Below are 21,303 nucleotides of genomic sequence, written 5' to 3'. Positions count from 1 at the left end.
TACACAATGGGCGATGCCTCGTAGGGCCAACTAACACGTTTTGTGAGAAACCGCAGAAAAACGACGTGTCTAAAATCCATTAAAACGTATCTGATGCTTTAACTTTTTATCAGGTTTATCTCAAGCTGTGGAAATTTCTGTCAATACGGCCTTTTTAGACAATTCCTTACACGCGGCGCTCCCAGGGCACTCCATAACCATTGTCAAACGCAGCAGCGACCGGGGCAGCAGCGGAGCGTCGCTCCCCAGGCTGTGCCGGGAGAGGCCGAGGCACCGCGGCGACCCGGGGGCCGCAGGGCGAGGGGGCGGCCTTGACCTGGAGCCACCCCCCGGGCCGTGAGCCCTGGCCTCCGCTCGCGGGCAGGGAGGGCTGGGCAGCGGCGACATTCCGCCCGCCCGCCTTAGCGCGGGGAAGCTACGGCGGGGCCGCGCCGGGATCCGCCCGCAGGGTCTTTGTTCCCGCGGCCGCGGCGGCTCTTTGTTGGTGCCACAGCCCGACCGCGGGCCCAGCGCTAAGGCGGCGCCCAGGGCTCTCGCCGCTTCTCCCGCGGGGCCTCCTGCCGGCACCGCGCTCCTCGCCGGGCCGCGCTGACCCCGCCGCCGCGTGTCCCCGGCCGCCGGGCGGGGACTCCCGCTGCACCTGGCCGCGCCTCGCCCCGCCCCGGCCACCGCCGGGCCGCGGCCGCCCCCCCACGCCGGCGGGAGCAGGGGAGCGAGAGGGAAGGCGCGACACGGAGGGCACTCTCCGGAGGCGCGCGCCGGCGGGAGGCGACGGCCGCCGGGAGCGCGCGCAGGCGCGCACATGCCCGGGAAGGGGAGGAGGAGGGCGGGCGGCCGGGCGGGGGCGCGCACGGCCGGTGTGTGAGGGAGAGAGCGAGGGGAGGGCGATCCCGGGGCGGAGAAAGGCGCCGGCAGCCGCGGCTTCGCTCGGCTCAGGGCAGGCGAGCGGCCACAGGCGCTGCTGAGCCGGGAGATACGGCGGGCGCTGCCGACTCGGGGCATCCTTCCTCTTCCTCCCCGCCCCCTGCCCGCCCTTCCCCCTTTTCTTTCTCTCCTTCCCCACTGTCCGCCGGGGCCGATCGCTGTCGGCGGCACGATCCCGGGGCGTTTCCGCGGCTCCCGAGCCGGCAGCGGCCGCGGGGAGAGCCGGTCCCTCCCTTGCCCCGCCGGGACTGAGGGACCCCCCGCTCCGTCCGGGGCTCGGCTGAGAGGGCCTGGCCCCGGCCCCGGCTCGGCTCCCCGGCGGCGGGATCGGCGAGGATGTCGGGCGGCGGCGGCAGCCGGGAGGAGGAGCGGCGCAAACTCGCCGACATCATCAACCACTGGAACGCGAACCGGCTGGACCTGTTCGAGATCAGCGACCCCACCGAGGTGAGCGACCCCGGCGAGGGCCTCCCGCCCGGCCGGCCCGGTGAGACGCCGCGCCCGGGCCAGGCCGCGCCCCGCGGCAGCCGGGCTCCCGCGCCGCCCCCCGCCCCGGCTCGGACACGGGCTCTCCTGCGCTGTCCGCGGCCGGGGCTCCGCTCCTCGGTGGGCAGCGAGGCCCCCTTGCCGTGCCCGGGTGAAGGCAGGTTGCAGCGGCCGGGGAGAGGAAGGGAGCGCAGGGCCGGAGCCCTCCCCTCCTCCCTCTGTTCCCTCCCGCAGGCACATGCCGGCCTGACCCCGCCGGACAGACTGCTCCGAGGCAGGGGAGAAACCCTCCGCTGGGAGATGGAGGTGGCGAAAAGGGGCGGGCAAGGGCGAGAATACAGGAGCTGCCCCCGTCCCGAGCCCGACACCGGGTACCTCCGTGGGTTTTTTTGTTTGGTTTTTTTTTTTTTTTTTTTGTCTGTCTGTGACTTTAACAGTACATACAGGCGGCTGGTGGAGGAGGATTGAGAACCCGGTGCTAGGCGCTTTTTTTGTTGCTAGCTGGTTTGTTTCTTTAAATATTCGTCTTTGTGCAGAAGGCGCCTCTTACAAAGCAACCTGCCGCTTACAGTCCGGCGGCTCTCCGGGTTGCTGGTGCAATCCCCGGAGTGGCTTTCCCAGGGCGTGACGGACGGAGCGCCTTGGCTCTCCGAGCCTGCAGGCTGCCAGCCCGCCGCCTAAAGTAAATACCAGGAGCAGGTTCGTAGACCCGAGTTCACATGTTGTACTGGAAAAACACAGGGGGTAATTTCTGCCTAATGAAGTGGGTGTTTCTGATGGCCTAGAGAGGCTGGGTTTTGTCCTTTTTAAAAAAAAATAAAAATGTAATAGTCAAACCACACCCTCCCGCTGCCCCTTGTCATGTTCCCTTTGGCTGGTTCGTGCTGCGCGTCTGGTTTGAAAGCGTCGAGGGGGGGTAGGGGGAGGGCTGGGGACGCAGGTTACAGCCCTGTTTGTGTGTGACAGCGGGCTCCCTGCTTAGAGGGTGGAGGCTGATCATATGCGTGTTCCCGGGGAAAAGGAGGAAATTCACACTTGCTCTTGGCCTGCTCCTGGTTGTTTATTAACAGAAGCCTCTGAGAAATCACGTTGGCTTGGTCTTGGAGCTGGCTCCTGTTCTGCTCCTAGGTGCTGACTGCTAGCAGAGCCACGAAAAAGTGTTGAAAGCAATTCTAAGATTAGGAACTACGACACCTTCGGGTATTTTCAGTTCTGCTCATTGCAGGCAGTTTCTTGAACACAAATATGAAGGTTTTCTCTGATTATTTCCTACATCTTCCAAGATTTATCGTAGAGTTCCTTTATTGCTTTGCTTAGGTTTTAACAATGTCATTGTTGGTTGACAGTTACTGTCTCAAAAAAGTCGGCTGAAGCCAGTGTCAAGAAGCTTTCCTGATTGTGTTTGAGAACATAGCACAGTCTTTTTGGAAGACTTTTTGCTAACTGCCTGTGGCTGAACTTTTTGCTTTATTGATGTGTTTGTCCATTCCCAGTACATTCTTACTCCAGCCTGTCTTCTTTGTGTTTATGGCAGACTGTGTTTCTGTGGTTTTGTTAGTAAGTAGTTTAACAAATCATACTTTCTTTAGGTCAGCCATGCATATTTATTATCATAGTTAACATAGTTGCACAAAAGTCACCAGCTTCATTATAGATGTTATTGAAAAAAAAAATTTACTTGCATTCACTCCACACTTCTGCAGTTAAGCCACCTGCATAGGAGCATACTCACCACTGTCAGTGATGACATTTCAGTTGAACTACTGAACGTAAAAAATGAAGTGCATGCATAATATCCTTGAATGTATGAGCACTTTAGCCTACTAGTTCTAAAAGCATTTGATAGGACTGCTGGTGATTTTACATCAAACTGGCAGTGGGTAACAATTTTATAGATAAAGTATGTTTTCCTTCCAGATACTTACACTTACGAATGCTCGCATTTATTTTCACTCTTACCCTGAGCTGACACAAATTTGGCGATATTTTCAACCTAGGTCATGGTGTGATTCACATTTGTACTGTTTATCAGCTTAAATGAAAGCCCTTTTACTAGACTGCTTGAGAACTGACAATCCTCGCTTGTTTGCCTGTTTTTCCAGGCTCAGCTTGATCATAAGGCATATCTTGCTTTTTGTAGGGACTGCAGCAAGTCTGGCACTGCGAAGATGCAGTAACCTGGATATGACTTTTGGCTGTGTGTGCCTGAGCTGAGTCAAATTGAATAATTTTAAGCTGTCCAGGCATAGTTGTTGGCCTGCTGGGTTAATTTTGTAGCCCAAACTGCAGGCTGTCATCCAGGAGCTGCTGGTTGGATGTATCAGTAGAGCTGATGCCTTGTTGTGATTCTTCAGGCATTTCCTCAGTGAAAGTGACCTGGTTCAAGTGAGTTTTCTTGTAACTTTCCTATATAACAGAGTAGGATTTTCCGGAGGGCTAATCACAGTCTTAATAGTGGGGTTCAGAGATTTTGGTAAAGTGAAATCTAATGTAAATTGACTAGGGTTCTGACAGTATAGATTATGCAGTGACAGTGAAAGGAATTCAATGTGACCAACTGATGTACCTTGGTATTAGTTTGAAAGGTCTAATTCTTTGGTGAGATACAGTTGTTTCAACTCCATTAGATCCTCTTCGCTTTACTGCAGTGTGGAAAATGTGACTTTGTTTTGAAGGTTGGATGGTATTTTGAAAGTAATTAAAATGTGTGGGGCTTTATTCGGAGAAGTGGTTCATGAAATTAATCTGTTTGAATTCCTGTTAATATTTTATTGAGTAGACTAGTCCTAAGGGATTAGAGATCTACTTGTTTACTTGCCTCTTGTGAGACTTCAGGAACAAATTTTTAAGGTAAGACAATGAAGAGCAAAAGCCTTGGATAGGGCATGTTGAGTTCTGTAACTTTTTCTTAACTTCTCTTTTACTCTAGTAGCTAACTAAGTCATTCAGAGCTGCTTTAGCCCAGCAAAACAAAAATGAAAACTTCCTGTTGCATGCTCAAAGTTGAGTAGTCCTCTGTCTGTATCATGTGGAAAACTGAAAAACTTCTTGGGAGTGAGGATTTCTTATCTTCACTGGCTTTCACTGAAGTAATTTGTGGACTTCTGCTTGAGAGCAAAGTGGTAATTTTAAATTTATTAGATATTTACCTATTTGAACCATTGTTGCTGTTCTGAGAAACCTGTTAATTTGCACTATTTTACTCTGAAATTTTAAAATTCTTTTTATTCAGAAAGTAGCTCAGAGAAGCTCTGTGGCTTGAGAAACTTAAAATTGAACAAAACCAAAACTCTGCATTTACTAGAGAAGTTTAAATTATAATGTTTCAGGAGTGCTGCTAGGTACAGACCTTTGCTAAAGATGTCTGTAATACTGGTTATCATTTAAACTTGATTAAGCTTTACTGTCTCTAACTTATGTGAGGTAGCTACTCACTTTGGCAAGTCTGAGAAAAATAGTGAACTTTCTGGGGAAAGGTGGAGTGAATAGGTTTTTGTTTGTAGAGAAATTAACAGATTCAAAATGAAGCAGAATGTTAACCCTTTTCTTCAATTGTTTCTTCTTACCCTTGTTCCAAGTATTGTGGATGCTTTTTCCTTTTATTGTTTTAAAATTTTTTTGGTCAGGCATAGAAACACAGTAAAGAGACTTAGAAAAGACTTAGACCTTTTGCAGTAGGAGATAAAATGATGGTTTGATCTTGATTTAAGTCTTGGGTGCTTACAGCATCCAAAGTTTTCAAAAAGGAGTAAGTTCAAAGGAATGATTTTGTAATAAGTGCATGGAGTTTTTTTGGGAACTTGTAGAGAGGAAATTATTTACATTTATACAGTCTAGCTTTTTTAACCTCCTCCTTTAATAAAAGTGCTAACTGGAGTTGGTTGTTATATAAAATAACTGCGCATGGATGTTTTGGGTGAGAGGAAGGAATGGAGGGGTACTGTAGACTGTGCATTTATCACTGTTTGAATGCATCTAATAAGATACCATATCTGAGCTTGGTGTTACAATTATTGTTGATGACAAAATAAGGTTTCATCTTTAATGTATGTTTTCATAGCTGTTATATGAGAGGAAGAGAAGTGTTGTGCTTTTTCTAAGCATGGTTTGTGGACTAGGAATGTGAATTGCATTTAATTCTTTTGAGACAGACACTTTGTAGAACAAGTGGGATATTTTTATAACAATTGCCCAGGGGCTGGGGGATTGTTGTCAGAAACATTGATCTGTTGTAGTTTTGTTTTCTGATGGAGAATGTTTTTCTAGACTGATATACCTCTGTGTCAGCAAAAGTAGAAAGGCCTAATCAAAAAGTTTAGGAAATAATATACTTTGCATTAAAGAATAACTCCTGAGAGTCTGGCTTTTAAATGGCCATCATTAAAAAAAAAAAAAAGAAGGAATTTCAAAAGTGTTCATGCTATTTGATTATGTGTGAAAAAACTTAGTCTTAGCAACAAGGTATTTGAAATCACCAGTCAGAATGTGGGCGGGGCTTTTTTTTTTTCCGGATTGCTTTGTTTTGGTTTTTTTTTTAATATTGACTTTCCATGTGTTGTGTTATGTATGTTTGGTCTATTCAGTATGTTTTATATTGTTTTCTTTGGCTTTAAATAGAGGTAAGCAATCTATTAACAGAAAATATTGCACAGTACACTGTATGGCAGGATATTTTAGGGCTGATGGAATTTTGGTCTTCTTCTGAACTTTTTGCGTTCAGATCTGTTTCTAGTTCACTAAGTGTCACAGGGAAGACATAAGCTTTACAGCCTTTTAATGGTAGTTATGCAAGCTTGTTCTTTAAATCTAGTTAAAGCAACAAGAAATGGGAAATTTTAGGTTTTAACCCCCATGCTGTTTATCTACGTGGTTGCTCACCCACAAAAAGATCTCACTCTTTTAAAAATCTGACTCTGAGGGTTTTTCAAGACCTGTTTTTAAAATTGGTAATCTATTGTGTTATGGGTGATACTAGTAGTGGAAATGCAAGTCTGGAGCTGAGGAAACGCCATCTAAATAGTGGAAATACTTGTGCCATCTCTACTAGTTGGATTGTACCACTTTTAGTAGTTTAAGCAAGTGCAGCTCTTCATACTATATAGACCTCAAGAAGCTGGTAATATATCTGAAAATACTGTCCTTTTAAGTTTGCCAAGCCTATGGTGTGGAAAGTAAACTCTCTTTGCAACAAATGTTTAAACTAATATTTAGTCAGTCTGGAAGGGTGATTGGAATCCTGAGGACTGATGCCTGTGCTTTTTAGTGAACAGAATGTTTTTCAAATAATTGCTACCACTAAGCAGGCACAGTTCAAGAGGACATAAAAACACTGAGGCATTAGTTGAAGGTTAGGGATTGCTAATTGCACTTTACTGAGTCTGTTGAACTCTAGTTATGCATTAAAATGGTTGGAGAAAATAAGTCAGGGATGCAGGCCTGCTCATGTGCATCAGAAGGGGTATTTGAAGACCAGTTTTCCTTTAACTGAGTCATTACAAATGAAGTCTTAGAGCTCTCTAGAGAGTCCCAATTTTAAGTCTGAATTAAGATATTGACCACAGTCTGCAGACATCATAATGTAATGAAAATAATTCTAGGAAGAAGTTTTAGGCTGTGCTTTTAATATTCCTTATATGAGTTATTTCTTGAGCCTGTGGCCAATTAGTTCCATTCAATTCAGACATACTGGCTTTAAGAATTCCCTCCTGATGTGTGGATCTGTTCTCCGCCTAAAATGCCATTGACAAGCATTACTTTTCAGCTGAAAAACCCTCAGTCATCTAGACATGTAAGGGATTTGCTTTGTTTGTGCAAGTGTGTTTTTTCTGTCAAAACCATTTCTCTTTCAGAGAGGTTAAACCAAGATGAATGGAACGCACTTTCATAATTTTTGAGAAAAACTTAGCTTTATAATTAATGAAATTCTGCTCTTGTGTCTAGATGCTTTTGTCATCTAAAGGGGGTAACAAAAGCTAAAACTTAGCTGGAAAGTGATAGAAGTTGAAATGAACTGGTGTTTGTGGGAAGGCTGTAGGTGATAAGAAACCTCTCTGAGTTACTTTCTGTGTCAGTATCTGTTGGAGTAGTTGCTTTGTTATAAATAAAGGGGAATAAATGGTAGCTGTGCAAAATTCAGAACATGCATAAAGAAAGTAACTCCTTGTTTTGAGCAGTGGTTCTGATGAAGGTGGAATTGAGAATCACAGTGTGAATTAGTAAACTAAATGTTGTGATAAACTTAAGAGAAGTCTAATTTAGCAGATATTACAGATACGTAATGGAGTGTCTACTCTGTCTTTCAAAGTGAACTTCATGCTAATGGAAGCCTCTTCTGAAGTGTATTTGAGTAAAGCACTGTGTAGGTAATTGTTGGTTTTTGAAGATTTTTGGCTAGGAAGAATATTTACATGTAAAATAGATATTGAGTGATGCTCATTTCATCTTGTGAAAAGGCTAAAGCCTGTTAATTTCTGCTGTTAAGATTGTTCGGTAGATAAACCAAGGAGTTAATTGATAGTTGTTCTGAATGCATGCATCACTTGGCTTATAATTGTTGTTAAACTTCTTGCAGAGATTCCTCTTTCCCCTCAGGTCTTTAATTGCAAGTAAAAATTACTGCTTTTCTGTAACTGTCCCTCTCCAGAAGCTTAATAATCAAAGATGAAAACTTGAGCCAACAGAGATAAAACTCTGTAGTAGTTCAGACCTAGCAGTAGCAGTCAAATTATCTTCCTGGACTGTATTGTGCCTCATGAGCTTTTGCATAATGAGGACGTATAACGTTGTAATGTAACTTTTTTCAGCGTAGGGATAAGTTTTCCACGTGGTTGGTTGCCTTCAGTCATTCAATTGCAGTTCTGCCTTTTGCTGCTGTCTAGTTTGGTTCTCTAGAAAGACTAAAAAAACCTGCTTTGACATGAAGTCCAATGGTCTTTTTTTTTTTTTTTTCAGCCATCACCTATTTTTGTCATACCTTCTTATTATGCATGACTTTAATGTTTTCTTGTGTTAGGTACATGTAACTCGCTAAAACCATTTTGTGTAATGCTTCAGGATAATGGTCACCTCCTTCTCTTACAGGCCTCAAGGTTATCAACTTATTGTTGTTATATATTTAATTAAATTTTCTAGTTCTGCCTTCTTCCATTGTGTGCTCACCTCTAAGTTAGACAGCTCCTCTTCAGATCATCTTCTAGCACAGATATTCTTACCAGGGAGCCGTTCCTTTGATTCTTGCTCATTCTTGTCTCCTATGAAGATGCCTTCTGTGTAGATACTACTTGCTGCATTTTTCTATGCACTGTGTAGAACAGGGCTCTTTATTGCCCTGGTATGTCTTGCAGAATTTTGTTGTAGAGTACTCATTACTCTGGGAAATTTGTTTAGAGTTTGAATCCTGTAAGAACTGGAAAAAGTCCTAGAACTAGGGTTGTCATCTAGAAGATCAGTATAGGGCATTAGTTGTAAGTGCAAATTTACACTTAAATGTAAACTTTACTTGGTTACATGAATTTGTAATTTGTGTTTGAATTTCATCATATTAATAGAAGTGTCTGTAAGAGTTTGATTGTATTGATGAAATTGTGTACACTCCTGTAAGTTTGTTCATGTCACCCCTTCCAGTGAAGAGCAGAAATTACACATCATTAGTTTTGAAAATTTTAAGCTTTTATTAAGTGGTGCTTGGTATATCTTAAGAATAATAATAAATGGATTTCTAATTTTACTTATGTGTTACAAGAGTATAAAATAGATTTAACTTTAAAAAATATGAGTTACTATAGTGATTCTATTCAAGGATGTTAGAAAACTGGCTGGCTTGGTATGGAACTGGTGATTGCGTATGTGTTTGGCAATGACTCCTAATGCCAGGTCAACTCTTGGGTAAATATTTTGGAATGGGTTTTATGCACTACAGTACTAGTTGCTATAGAGTGATGGCAGACTGAAACAATGGCTGCAGGGTGGGGTTTTTTATTTGGTCAGTGTTTTTCTTACTACTTTGATAATTTGCACTCTTATAACTGGAACTCAGAAGTAGGAAAGCTCTCACAAAAACTCACTACCTAGTGATAGATGATAGTTGCCTGATTATGTGGTTTAAGGCTTCCCCTTGGTGAATTGTGTCCTAGGGCATGGCCCTGCTGTGTAGTAAGGGCACCTTTTATAGAGCGAAAAAGTGAAAAAGAATGAGTTGTCTGGCAACAGTATTTATTTGGCTGACAAAGTATGTTGCTCAGAGCAGTATTTGTGAACTAAGATTTCAGTGTGTAGACTTTTCAAGCACTCCATGATGTGTTTAGTAGAGCTTTCTCTTGGTTAGATGACTTGATTTGTCAGTCCACACTCTTCTGTGTTCTTAGACGCAAGATACATAATTTGATGTCAGTGTCATGCTTTTACAAATATTTACATTTTGCTTTTTCATGTATTGTATTGCTTACAAAACCCAGTGGAAGATCAGAATCTCACTTCTTAATGAAAATTAGGGACTGTTGGATAACCTGTGGTTGGGCAAGAGTTCAAAGGACAAAGAAACCCTGCCCAATGTCTAAAACAAGAAAAGGTCTCCTTTGCCCTCCAGAAGGTGCTCTACTTTGAGCAGTACATCACCTTGAAATTCAGAAGGTCCCTTTAAACATTTTGTTATCATTCTCAACTTTAGTAAAAACAATTATGCCATGTTCTTAATTTTAAAAACATCAGGGCAATGCTGTCTGTGATACAGTGTCCTCCTGGATGGGAAAATGTCTATGTGGAAACAAACAAAATTGAACCAGGTTGTGTTATAGAAAGCTTTGCATTGCTAAAATGCTTTTCATAATATCACTTCTTTTATGTTGAAAAATCTGGTTTGCATTCACCTTCCGTGTACAGTTTGATAATATTTTCTGCATTCGGATCATATCCAAGCATTGCATACTTCTTGTAGAATGCTGTGTGTTTTATTGGAAAACGTGTAAGTTGTTTCCACTAAAAGTGATAGCCTTACTGAACATGGCTGCTGCTTACTTTCAGTGTAGACAGAATGAAAGTTTTAAGACTTCTTTAATACTCACTGTATGTATTCTGGCTGTTTAAAGATTAGGATAGTTTATTTTCCTATCTGGAAAAGTAAAATAATCTGAAAATGGTGATGGAAAGATGGTGTTTGCTAATGAAAACACTGCTCAATCCTGCTAATTGATTTTGATGGATTTGCCTGTTAGGTCTACTGTTTGCTGTAGAGTGAAGAAGGTCAAATTTGGAATTGCTTAAGATTACTGCATCTAATTCTTCAGCTTTTTGAAGCCTCTTTAAAAAATAAAAGGCCAAACAACTGTTTCCTTCTTTAAAAATCAATTAAATGCTCTAACAAGGCCCTTCTTTGTTTTGTGTGAAATGTATTGTTATACTTTTGATAAAGTCTCCAGCAATACTGAAACTGTATCAAGTATTTCATGGAGTTTTTCTTGTTGCCATAGCGCAGCAAAGACTATTTCAATAAATTCACTTGTTGTGCTTATAGCAAACAGATAAGGATTGATATGTAGACTGGGCAAGAAAAAAAATAGAGAACAATGAAGTAATTTTATGCACTGACTACTGGTATATTCACCAAAGCCATCTACCAGCATCCAAATACCTAACCAACCCAAAGTGGTGACATTATTGCAGTTCTGGGAAGTTTTCAATATATGAGCTGTGTTTGCGGTCTGCCTCAGGTGTTCTGTCCATTTAATAGGAAAAAAAAAAGTGAAATTAAGAGAGAATTTATCTCTCTCCTGGAGCCTTTGTCAGGATTTACAGTAAAACATCTAGTTTTCTATTACCTTCTGATTTCTGCCTGTCTGTAGCTTTTGACTAAAACAGGATCCTGTAAAGTAGGATCTGTGATGAAATTAGAGTGCTTGAATTTTACAGTCTTCAAAATTCTGGTAGAATTTTTTGAAGCAATAATCAACTGTATCTCCTAACATTCTGATACTGGCTCAGTATCTTGAGTATTAGATGTTCTGAAGGAGTTACTAATTCTTACTGTTGTAAATAAATTGTTTGTAGTCTGCTACAAGCTCCAGAATACTTTTGTTTCATGATTTGCTTTCTCACCTGCATTAAGTTTAAGCTTGAGTTCAAAAATTGGTACCTCAAATTTTGATACATTAGACAAATTTGAAAACTTTGCCTTCTCAAAGAAGTCTTCATTCATTTTGAGTGATAAAGTGTCAAGTGGCAGCACAAAAATTGGTAGCATTGTACCAATGTGAGACAGTCACATACTGAAGCTCAAGTGTTGTACAATGTTCTGATACTGGTGGTTTGTAAAAACTTTTGAAACTCAGCACTTGCTTAAGTGCCAGTCTTATCTTCAGTGTTCCACATTTGTCACCAGGTCTTTGGACATTCTTATGTGTATGGATGCTCATAAATATCCATGTATATAATTATAAATGTACTGATCTAGCTTTCTCAGTAAGCCTACCTGTGTTGAGACCTTTTCCCCCTCATTTCCTCCCACACGCACTCTGCGCCAAAACTCTCACATCCACAACCTTAAACCAGACACTTCAAACTTCTACTTTCAGGGAAAAATGCCAATTACAGCAGTCTTCAAATGTGTTCATCTTGCTGCACTGGCTTCAGAGAGCAGCCTTTTGATTATCTGCCTCTGTCAGAAGTTTCCTGCAAGGTTACAGATCAGCCGTTAAATCCTGTACACCTGCCATGTGGACTTTGTAGTTTGGAGTGGCCTTGCAGTTGGACCTGTTTATAACCAGCTAGTCTGTGTGCTGATGGTGGCTGTGACACCTGGGTTTTCTTCTAAGGGAGTGCTTTTTTGCTTGCTATACTGTTATAACCATATATACTTTTCCCTTATTTTGGAGAGAATTCCTTTTAATAGGCTTTTGGCTTGTGTCATCTCTTCTGGGTATCTGTTTGGTAAAGACAGACTGAGTTTTCTGGATTAACTTTATACCGAGTTCCTTAGCTGCTGAGAAGGAAGTCTTGCTCCAAGGGGAAAAATGCCTTCCTAACCACCTCAGAGGTAATAAGGATGGTACTCAGAGCATGTAGAGCTTAAGTTATCCAAATCCTGAAGATAGATAGATGTTTCTGTATGTTGCAAAGAACAATTTCTTTGATCCTTGATACACATGCCTTTTTCCTAGCGTCTGTTGTCTTCTTCTATGGCAGTATCATTTTATCAGTAGTAGTAGAAACCTGCAAGTAGAGTGAGATACCAACATATTTCTGATACCTTTATATCCTTAATTTATGAAGTGAAATGTTGAATAGCAGTGTTCTTTGTCATGGCTGATGGATGTGTGAGTAATCTGAAGCTCTTTCCACCTCAGCAACTGCAAAAGAGGATGAACACTTTCACAGGTACTCACATACTATGTTCTGCAGCCCCTTCTTACCCACCTCTCAGCACTTCTGAGGCACAGAAAGGAAGTGAGCAGTGTTGACCCTCTTCCTACCATCACTGCCATCGTGTGATTGCTGTCATGGGGTTCTGTCTTCTGCCACGCAGAACTGTCCATCTTTGTTTGTCTTCCAGCTCTGTGGTGTTGATGATCCTGACTTTTACAGCAACCACAAGTACATGGTAGCAGTTAAATTTGTATGCTGCTTTTTACCATGGCTTTCAGCTTTGACCAGCCCTTTCTCTGCCTTATTCTCCACCCCCAATGTCCATCTGACTTAAATGTCATTAAATGTTGACAACATTTTAAAATTGGTGCTTAGTTTGTTTCAACGTTTATTTTCTATGTTTGCATATGTGAAATTTAGGTAAAATGAAAAAAATTGCTTCAACAAGTTCAGGTTTTGCTAAAGCTTACTGCATTTGTTTTTGGGAAAAGCTGCTTACTTGCGGTATGCAAGGAGACTTTTCTCTTTAATTACTGAGCTTTCCTGTTTGTATATGCCATTACAAAATAATGTGGTAGTCTGACTTTTCCTTATAAAACTGGTTTAGACAGATAATCAACATAAGTAGAACATTTATGATACATTTTGTTCATGCAATGAACAATTTTAAGTGTAATTCTTGAAAGTGGGCAGTGGTCATTCAAGTGTGTTTGGAACCGAGCCATGTTACTTGATTTGACTTTTTTTCCCCCTTTGAGTGCTTCTCCAAGTTGTTGCTATTAGCAAAGTTGAGGGTTGGGACTAGATGATCTTTAATGTCCCTTGCAATTCAAGCCATTCAAGATGATATTTATTTAGATCATGCTTAGCTTGTACATGTGAATAGCTGTATAATCTTCATAAACTGTCTTGCTTTGTGTAAAAGACACCTAGCAGTCTCACTTTGTTATAATGTTTCCAGGACAGTGGGATGGGAAAAGTGATGCAGATACATGAAGTAATGTGTTGAAAACTCTTGTAAATTTAGTTACTACAGAGGCAGAAAGAGAAGCTAGATTTTTATAGATGTATAAAATTCTCTAGGTTATCCTAATTTGAGATTTCACCTTATAACACATAGGGGGAAGGGAGTTAATCACACTTGGAGTGTCATCTACCAGCACCATCACACCACCTCTGGTTTAACTCTTCTGTGGTATAGCAAAGATTGTCCCTTTTCTCTGCTGGGGAGCTGCATACAGTAGGCAGAGCATTATGTATCCTCCTGGAAAACTTGAATAATTTTCATATTTGGGGTTTTGTTTGTTTCAGGAATACTTCTGTATCAAATGTACATGAGACTGCCTCACTTCAGTAAATAGGTAACTTTAGTTCCAAATGTGAGGAATCAAACCGCTAAGGAGGTGGAATGGACCTTAAGGATCACCTGGTTACAGCCCCACCTTCCGTAGGTGGGGACACCTCCAACTAGACCAGGTTGCTCAAGGGCTTATCCAGTCTGGCCTTGAACACTGCCAGGGTCAGGGCATCCACAGCCTCCCTTGGAAACCTGTTCCAGTGTCTGACTACCCCCACAATAAAGAACTTCTTCCTAATGTCTAATCTTTCCCCTCTCTCAGTTTTTGTACCCATTACTCCTTGTCCCATCACTTGAGTTCCTGTCAGACTCCTTTTCTAACTTCCCTGTAGGCCCCCTTCAGATATTGGAAGGCTGCTTGAGATTTCCACACAACCTTGTCTTCCAGGCTGAACAGCCCTAGCTTTTTCCCCAGTAATTTCCTTTTTCCACATGTGTAACTTTCTGGTATTATAACATCTTGTAAGCTGTTAATTAAGGCAAGCATATATATTTTATTAACATTTTTGAAGTGAATACTGAATAGAAAGAAATTCAAAATCCCCAAATGCTTTGCAATAATAATTAAAAAAATGAAATCTATTTGAATGAGTTACTCTTAGGTACCTAATCATAAGGAAAGTTTGTGTCTCACCATGGAGAGTAACAAAAAATGCACAGGACAAATGATATAGTGTTAACTAAGACTATATGGAATGTGCCTGTGCTATTGTTTGGGGTTTGGTTTTTGTTTTATATATTTCTATACAAATACAATATATCTGTAAGAATAAGTCTTGAAAACTTTACTGTTCTCAGTAGTAGAGAAACATACATGCTGTAGTCAGGATACATACTACACTAGGAGACATTATTGGTTGTTAATTAAAAGGAAAAGAAGCTAGAGACTCCTTCGATTTATAAATTCTTTTCCATTTCTGCATGCTGCTGTCTTTGCTTCCTGACAGAATTTTTGCTTTGGGTCATCTTCTCAAATCCTTGTGTCATACTCCCTCACTGAGACAATAGACCTCATTGGTATAACTTTTCAGCTGTTTTAATTCTGATTATTTGCTGCTGAGACTGTTTGGCTTATATTAGCAGTTAGTTAAAGCCTTAATTGTTTCACTGTGAGTCAGAGTGTACTTGAAATCTTGTACGGTAGTATCATTTATGCCTTCATTAACTATGTTTTAATATCTGAGTAAGCCAAACCGAGTTACTGAATGCTTTTGTAATCTGAACCTGTTTAAACTCGAAATAGTCCTGTTCACGGTTAATCATCTGCGTTAATGTTTGCATTGTAACTTGTCCTTGCTCTGTGTGCCACTCAACTGACAGTCCCTTGATAAGGATAAAATTAGGGGTATTTGATAGAATTGTGTTTTAGAGCAAGAAAATGCCTGAAAGTAAGCAACCATTTAATTTCCTGATAGTTTCTTGCAATGTGGAGATGACAAATGAGAGGTGGGAATTTAAGTGAACTTAACTAAACATACAAGCCATGTCACTGGCTGCAAAACTAGCTACTGGGCAGAAGTGTGGAACTTGGTTAGAAGTGAGAGTTCATGCACAGTACTCTGGCAAGCACATTCTTCTGGCAACTCCTGATTAACATAGCTGTAGAGACCAGTTTTGTGAACCAGTGCTATATGATAAAAACAGTAATTTGTTCTCTTCTAGAAGAAATCTGTAGAATAGCACTGGTAGCACTTTTTAAAACACAGCTCTTTGGTAACCAAATGTGCTATTTGAAGGTGAAATGAGCATTTTTACGAGTAGACTCCCCTGAGCAAAGTTACTTTCCTGGCTTGGGAAGTACTTCTCACCTTCTTATTCTATATTTAAAAAAAAATATATTCTATGCAAATAAAAAAAGTATATTTTTTGTGTGTTTGAGGCATATTACAAAAAAGTTCAGTTGCAAATATCAAATTGCAATGTAAAATTTACTTCAATGTATTGGAAGAATTAGATTGTATTGTCAAAATGAAAAGCATCTCAAGCATTTTTTTCATAACGCTGAAGTATATTCCAGAGGATTGGAATTTAAATAATCAACAAATTTTACTTAAGGAAAAAGAAGAATTGCATTGCTTTAATAAAAATGCATCTGATCTGGGCTTGATTTTTTTCAAAATCTGATCCTTAAGATTACTTTCTTCTTGAAACAAGCATGAAAATTTTCAGTGCTTATTTTTGTAAACCTTACTGATGATGAAAAGAGGGTAGCTATGGAACAGGGAGTAATGGCATGTCTAAGTTCACTAGTACTTGATCACGGCTTAAAAATGAATGGGTACTGGAACTACCATTTCTGACTTTGATGTTGCAAATGAATCCATCTAAGTTTATTAGTATGGATTGGTCCAAAGAGAGCAGCTTACAAAATGGACATCTATATCCTTACCGAGAAAATTATGCTTTCTCTTCTTTGTCATTCAGAAGAACATCTGAAAAATTTGGCCTTGGGGAAAAGAGGTATTTGCTGGCGTTGAACTATTCCAAGGATAGGGCATCCACCACCTTGCTGGGCAACCTAAGAGTAAATAATTTCTTCATAATGACTAATATAAATATATTCTTTTCCAGTTTAAAGCCATTCCCCCTTAGTCCTCTCCAATACATGCCCTTGTAAAAAGTCCCTCTCCATGTTTCTTGTAGCCCCCTTTAGGTACTGTAAGGCTGCTGTAAAAATGCTTCCCTAAAGTCTTCAGTTCTCCAGGCTGAACAACCCCAGTGTCTCAGCTGTCATAGGAGAGGTGCTCCAGCCTTCTCTTTTATCTTGGTCTACCCCACTTTCCTTTTGTTCCTGCTTTCTGAGTTTGTTTTCTTCTGATGTTCTGTTACTTTGTGGTGTTCTCAAAATCAAGCTGTTTGCTGTGGTTAGCTTGTGACTATTATTATTAATAATAATATTTCCACCTGCTCCTGCCTTCCTGTGCCCCACATACCATATAGCAACTAAAGGTTAGCAACAAATGTGTATTGATGGTAGTGAATCACTTCCCTTGTTCCTCTCAGATGCTTGTCTAGAGCTTCAGGACTGAACTGCTTTCAAAAGTAACATGTAGAACCCATGTAAATCTCACTGGTTTGAGGATGTAGGGAGGGTGAGGAATACTGATTTTTTTTTTTCAAAACTGCTTCTTCTGAGTTTTTGCCTTAAATTTCTGTATTTTTGAGTTTTTTGATCTTTCATCGTTTTTTGGTTATATAATCTTTCTTAAAGGATGAACTTCTGTGTTAAAAGAATTATTATTTCAGGCATGCAGTTCATTTTATCTGTATTAAAAGTGAAATCATTATGCAATTCACTAACTACAAAAGTGTTCTGCAAAAGAAGACTTCTCAGATGCCAGTGAATAGTCAAGTAGTGGAACGGGTTGTGCAGTTTCTGTCCATGGAGATTTCTAAGAGCAGGCTGGAGAAAGCTGCAAAAGAGCCTGGTAAGACCTCGAAAACGACCTTTCTTTCACTAGGAGCTTGGTTTGGAAACGCCTGAAGTTCCTTTCTCCCTTAATTATCCTGTAATCTTAGATGGTTCCATGGCGTATATAGCCATTCCAGTTTATTTCCAATTGTGATGGATTGTGTTCCATTATTAATGACTCTTCTTGTGTGTAGTAGAACCACTTCTATAGGCTTTACTGTCCCTATTGTCTACCAGTTGGGCTTGTACCTGAAGAGAAATTTGCAAATGTTACGCTGTCACTTAGAGTACTTTATTTAGCTTTTTCCGTCCCTTCATTTGTCATGGCCCTTGTTGAGACAAACATCTTGGTACATCTCAGTATTGGGAGCTCTCCTGTTGATTGAAGTCATGTCTAAATTAAGGGTATCTGCCTGCCTGGCTGCTGTAACAATTAGTGCTTTCTGTAGCTGAACAGTCTTGGAAAATTAGCCTGTCCTCTACAGATGTTTAAATATGATCATTTGATTTGGAATAGACCTCAGGAGATTTCTAGTCCAACCTCCTGCTTGAAGCAAGGTCAGTCCTGATGCCCCTGAGGGCTTTTCTCATAAGGTGTTAAAAACCCCCTAATGACCAGTAACTGCAGTACCTCTGGGCACCCTCCTTCATTGGCTTGACTGTCCTGATGATGAAAAATGTTTTCTGTATAGTCAGTTTAAAGGCTGCTTTTGTTTCAACTTAATGTCCAGTGTTTGTCCTGCCACCATGCCCTGTTCATCACTGCTGCGTTGTCTTCTTGGCCTTTTTGCAGATCCTGTGAGCTACTTTGTAGGTCTCCCCAAAGCCAGCTCTTTTCATGGAGCAAGAAACCTTCCTTCTGTCTCACCTCCTAAGATGGTTCTTCAGCCTCCTAAACATTCTGTAGCTCTCTGCTGAACTTCAGCTTATTTCTGTTCTTCCTGTACTGACAGCACAAAACCAGAGTGATGGGTAGAGCAGTACAATTGTTTTACTTGACCTAAAGCTTCCTCCTGTTAATGCAACTAAGCATGGTGTTGACTTTGCTGCCAGGGCATGCATCTGAGTCATCTTCAGCTTGCTGTTCACCAAGATCCTCAGGTTTTCTTTAGCAGAGCTTCTTCCCAGCCAGTCATTTCTTGAGCCTGTGTTGTTGCGAGACATTTTACCTTTTATTGTCAGGACTTTCCTTTTGCCCTTGTTGAATTCTGTTGAACTGAAAGGCCACTCAAAACCTTAAGCAAAAATACTCCACCTAAACCCCGACCTTGAAGAATTTCCTTTGGCAAAGCCTTTAGGCATGTACTTGAAAGCTTTGAATATTGAAATACTTAGATTCTTCTTGAAGTTAAGCACATTATTCTTCTATCCATCCTGCACAACCTTCAAGACTGAAAATACCTTAATGTTTCAGGATCACTTTATGTATCCTTTGAGTTAAGCAAACTATGTTCTGTCAGTGTATCCTGTGTGATAGATTGCCTCGGGGAGATAGGGTGAGGTCCTAGTGCTGCAGGACAGGAAGTAAGTTGTGTGAATTGCCCCCAGTTTTGCTCCCATTTTCTGTTTCGGTGCTTCTTCCTTTTCCAGGTGACACGCCTGTATTAGTTACTGGAATGGATAGGTGCAGTGAATGAACTGTAATGGATTATTTCTGTTGATACGTATTTTTTGGGAATAAAGATTTGCTTTCACTCCTGATTATTGTTAGTGTATAAAACTGTATTTATACAGTATGGTGTATTGACTAGTTCAATTACACATACTCAGCCTCATGTTCTTTGTTTTAAATTCTGCTATTGTGATATGGTTCTCTGTGTGATGCTTAAAAATAGGCCATGCTGGTAGTGTACCATTTTTGATGGAAGAAATGCTGATGTTTGAAAGTGGACTATAATCTTGCCTGGCCACAGATATTTGTAACAACTTTGTTACTTCAGCGGAGCATTTTTACTGTTAAAATTTAAGTAGCTATTTTGAAACTTGGGTAGCATTAGTCTGTTAATTCTGCAAGTGTTCTTAGGCCAGTATTAATATAATAGGAATTTTAAACTGAAATAAACCAAATAAGAAGCATCTCAGAAACTCAGCATTAAATTGTATATGTTGATATTAAGTTTAAAGAAGCTTCATGTCACCTTTTCTGCATATTATGTTTGAATCTATTTTGATGCAATCTTGCTAGCCATTGTTAAGTAGCTGAACTACTACTTTAGCTGTTAATCCCTACGTCCAGATGCTTGTTCTAGGATTTCCTTCCAAAAAACCATGGTTTAAAAGGTTTATTGTGCACCCTGGGAAATCATTAGATCAGGACTGGTTTGCCCCAGAAGTTCAGAGATAGAATTGTGAGTTCCTCAAGAAAAATACCTTTCTGATGGTCTCCTTTGGTAAGTGGAATCTGCTCAGCTGAAGGCAGTCATTGCAGTGGGTGGGGGGAGACTGCCTAGATTATGACAATTTATGAAGTTTTATTGCTGGATGACCAAACTCTGGAAGGGAGCTATTGAGTTGTATTCTCATATCTGTAATCATCCCCTCTCTCAGTTCTAGAAATGAAGCTGCTACCTAGACCAAGCAATGTACAAATACAGAATTGCACTGTTTATTTTCAAGTTCCTTATTCCAGACTAGGGTGGGTAGGAAGGGTGAGGAAGAAAGTAATAATGTGAAGGATGCCTATGTGATGATTAAGTATTCAGCTTTTCAGTTGTCTTTTTGTTGTTTCTATCTCCTCCCAACTCCACACACCCAGTCTTGTAACTGATAATCTGACTGACCTGCCCTCTGAAACTTCCTCACTCTTCTGTAAGCAGGCGGTGGCAACTTTTTGTGAAACAAAGAGCAAGACACTACGAAGTGAGGGGGCAGTATTAGTTTGGTTGCTGGCCTACCAGTCTAGATTTGTTCTGATGCTAAAATGAGAAGCGAGCAAGCAGTTCTTGACAACTTCAAATTTTGAGCACCTTTCAATCCCTCATCATGTCTGAAAGTGAAGCCAGATTTCTGCATTACCTTATATTGCAACGAAATGATAATTTAAGATGTCTTATATAGTTTTAAAGAAGTAATGCTATATTAGTGTTTACGACTGGGAAAAGAGCTGCCTTGCTACTTTTTTTGAGAATCATAATTTTTCATAAAACATGAGTAGTCTTGCACAGAACACTTACTTTAATGAGCAACTGAACTCCAAAATATTTGAGAGGTTATGATAACAATTATAGTCAATCTGTTTTTTTTTTGAATTGCGGTATGTGTATCTTGACTATTGTTTGAAAAAATTAATGGTGCTTTCTGACTGAATTCCTTCTGACAAAAAAATCGCTGGAGTTGGTCTTTATGCTACTACCACAAGATACCTTTCTCTAGATTATTTCTGCTATTATGAAGAGAACTGCAAAGGAAATGAGGAGCTTCCTATGTAATCAACTGGTCAACTGCTGTTTCCTCTATCGGGAATAGTGTTGGCGATTACTCACAGTCGCTATGTTTGCATTGTTGTCCTGAGCAAGGAATAAGAGACTGTGAAGCAGTAGGGAAAAAAAGGAAATACAGTGGCCATGCAGTTACAGAATACTGCAGTTACAGAAAGAAAGTAGCTTTTTACACCCCTAGTTAATCTTTTGAGTGCTTCTCTGTTTTAATGACTGGTGGCAGCAATGAAATGTTACTTTTAGCAGATCTAATTTACCTTTTAAAACACGTGTGTTGCCACCCTGCCTCTGAACTGACTTTGTTAATTGACTACTTTTTAAAATCTCATTGT

General features: G+C 40.8%; 1 protein-coding gene across 15 annotated transcripts in view; it reads left to right on the top strand.

The window, feature by feature from the left end:
* The first annotated feature begins 883 nt into the window (after positions 1-883).
* The window catches only part of AFDN (afadin, adherens junction formation factor), a 115,213-nt gene continuing 94,793 nt past the window's right edge, over positions 884-21,303 (top strand). For all 15 annotated transcript variants that reach the window (XM_084203589.1, XM_084203587.1, XM_084203583.1 and 12 more), the window contains exon 1: positions 884-1,371. In XM_084203589.1, the coding sequence (XP_084059715.1) occupies positions 1,261-1,371 (111 nt within the window). In that variant the 5' untranslated portion in view covers positions 884-1,260. The remainder of the gene's footprint in view (positions 1,372-21,303) is intronic.

The sequence above is a fragment of the Fringilla coelebs genome (genome assembly GCF_963513975.1).
Source record: "Fringilla coelebs genome assembly, chromosome: 3".
Taxonomy (NCBI): Eukaryota; Metazoa; Chordata; class Aves; order Passeriformes; family Fringillidae; genus Fringilla; species Fringilla coelebs.
The sequence above is the reverse complement of the archived record's forward strand: the minus strand, read 5'-3'. Positions and strand labels throughout refer to the sequence as shown.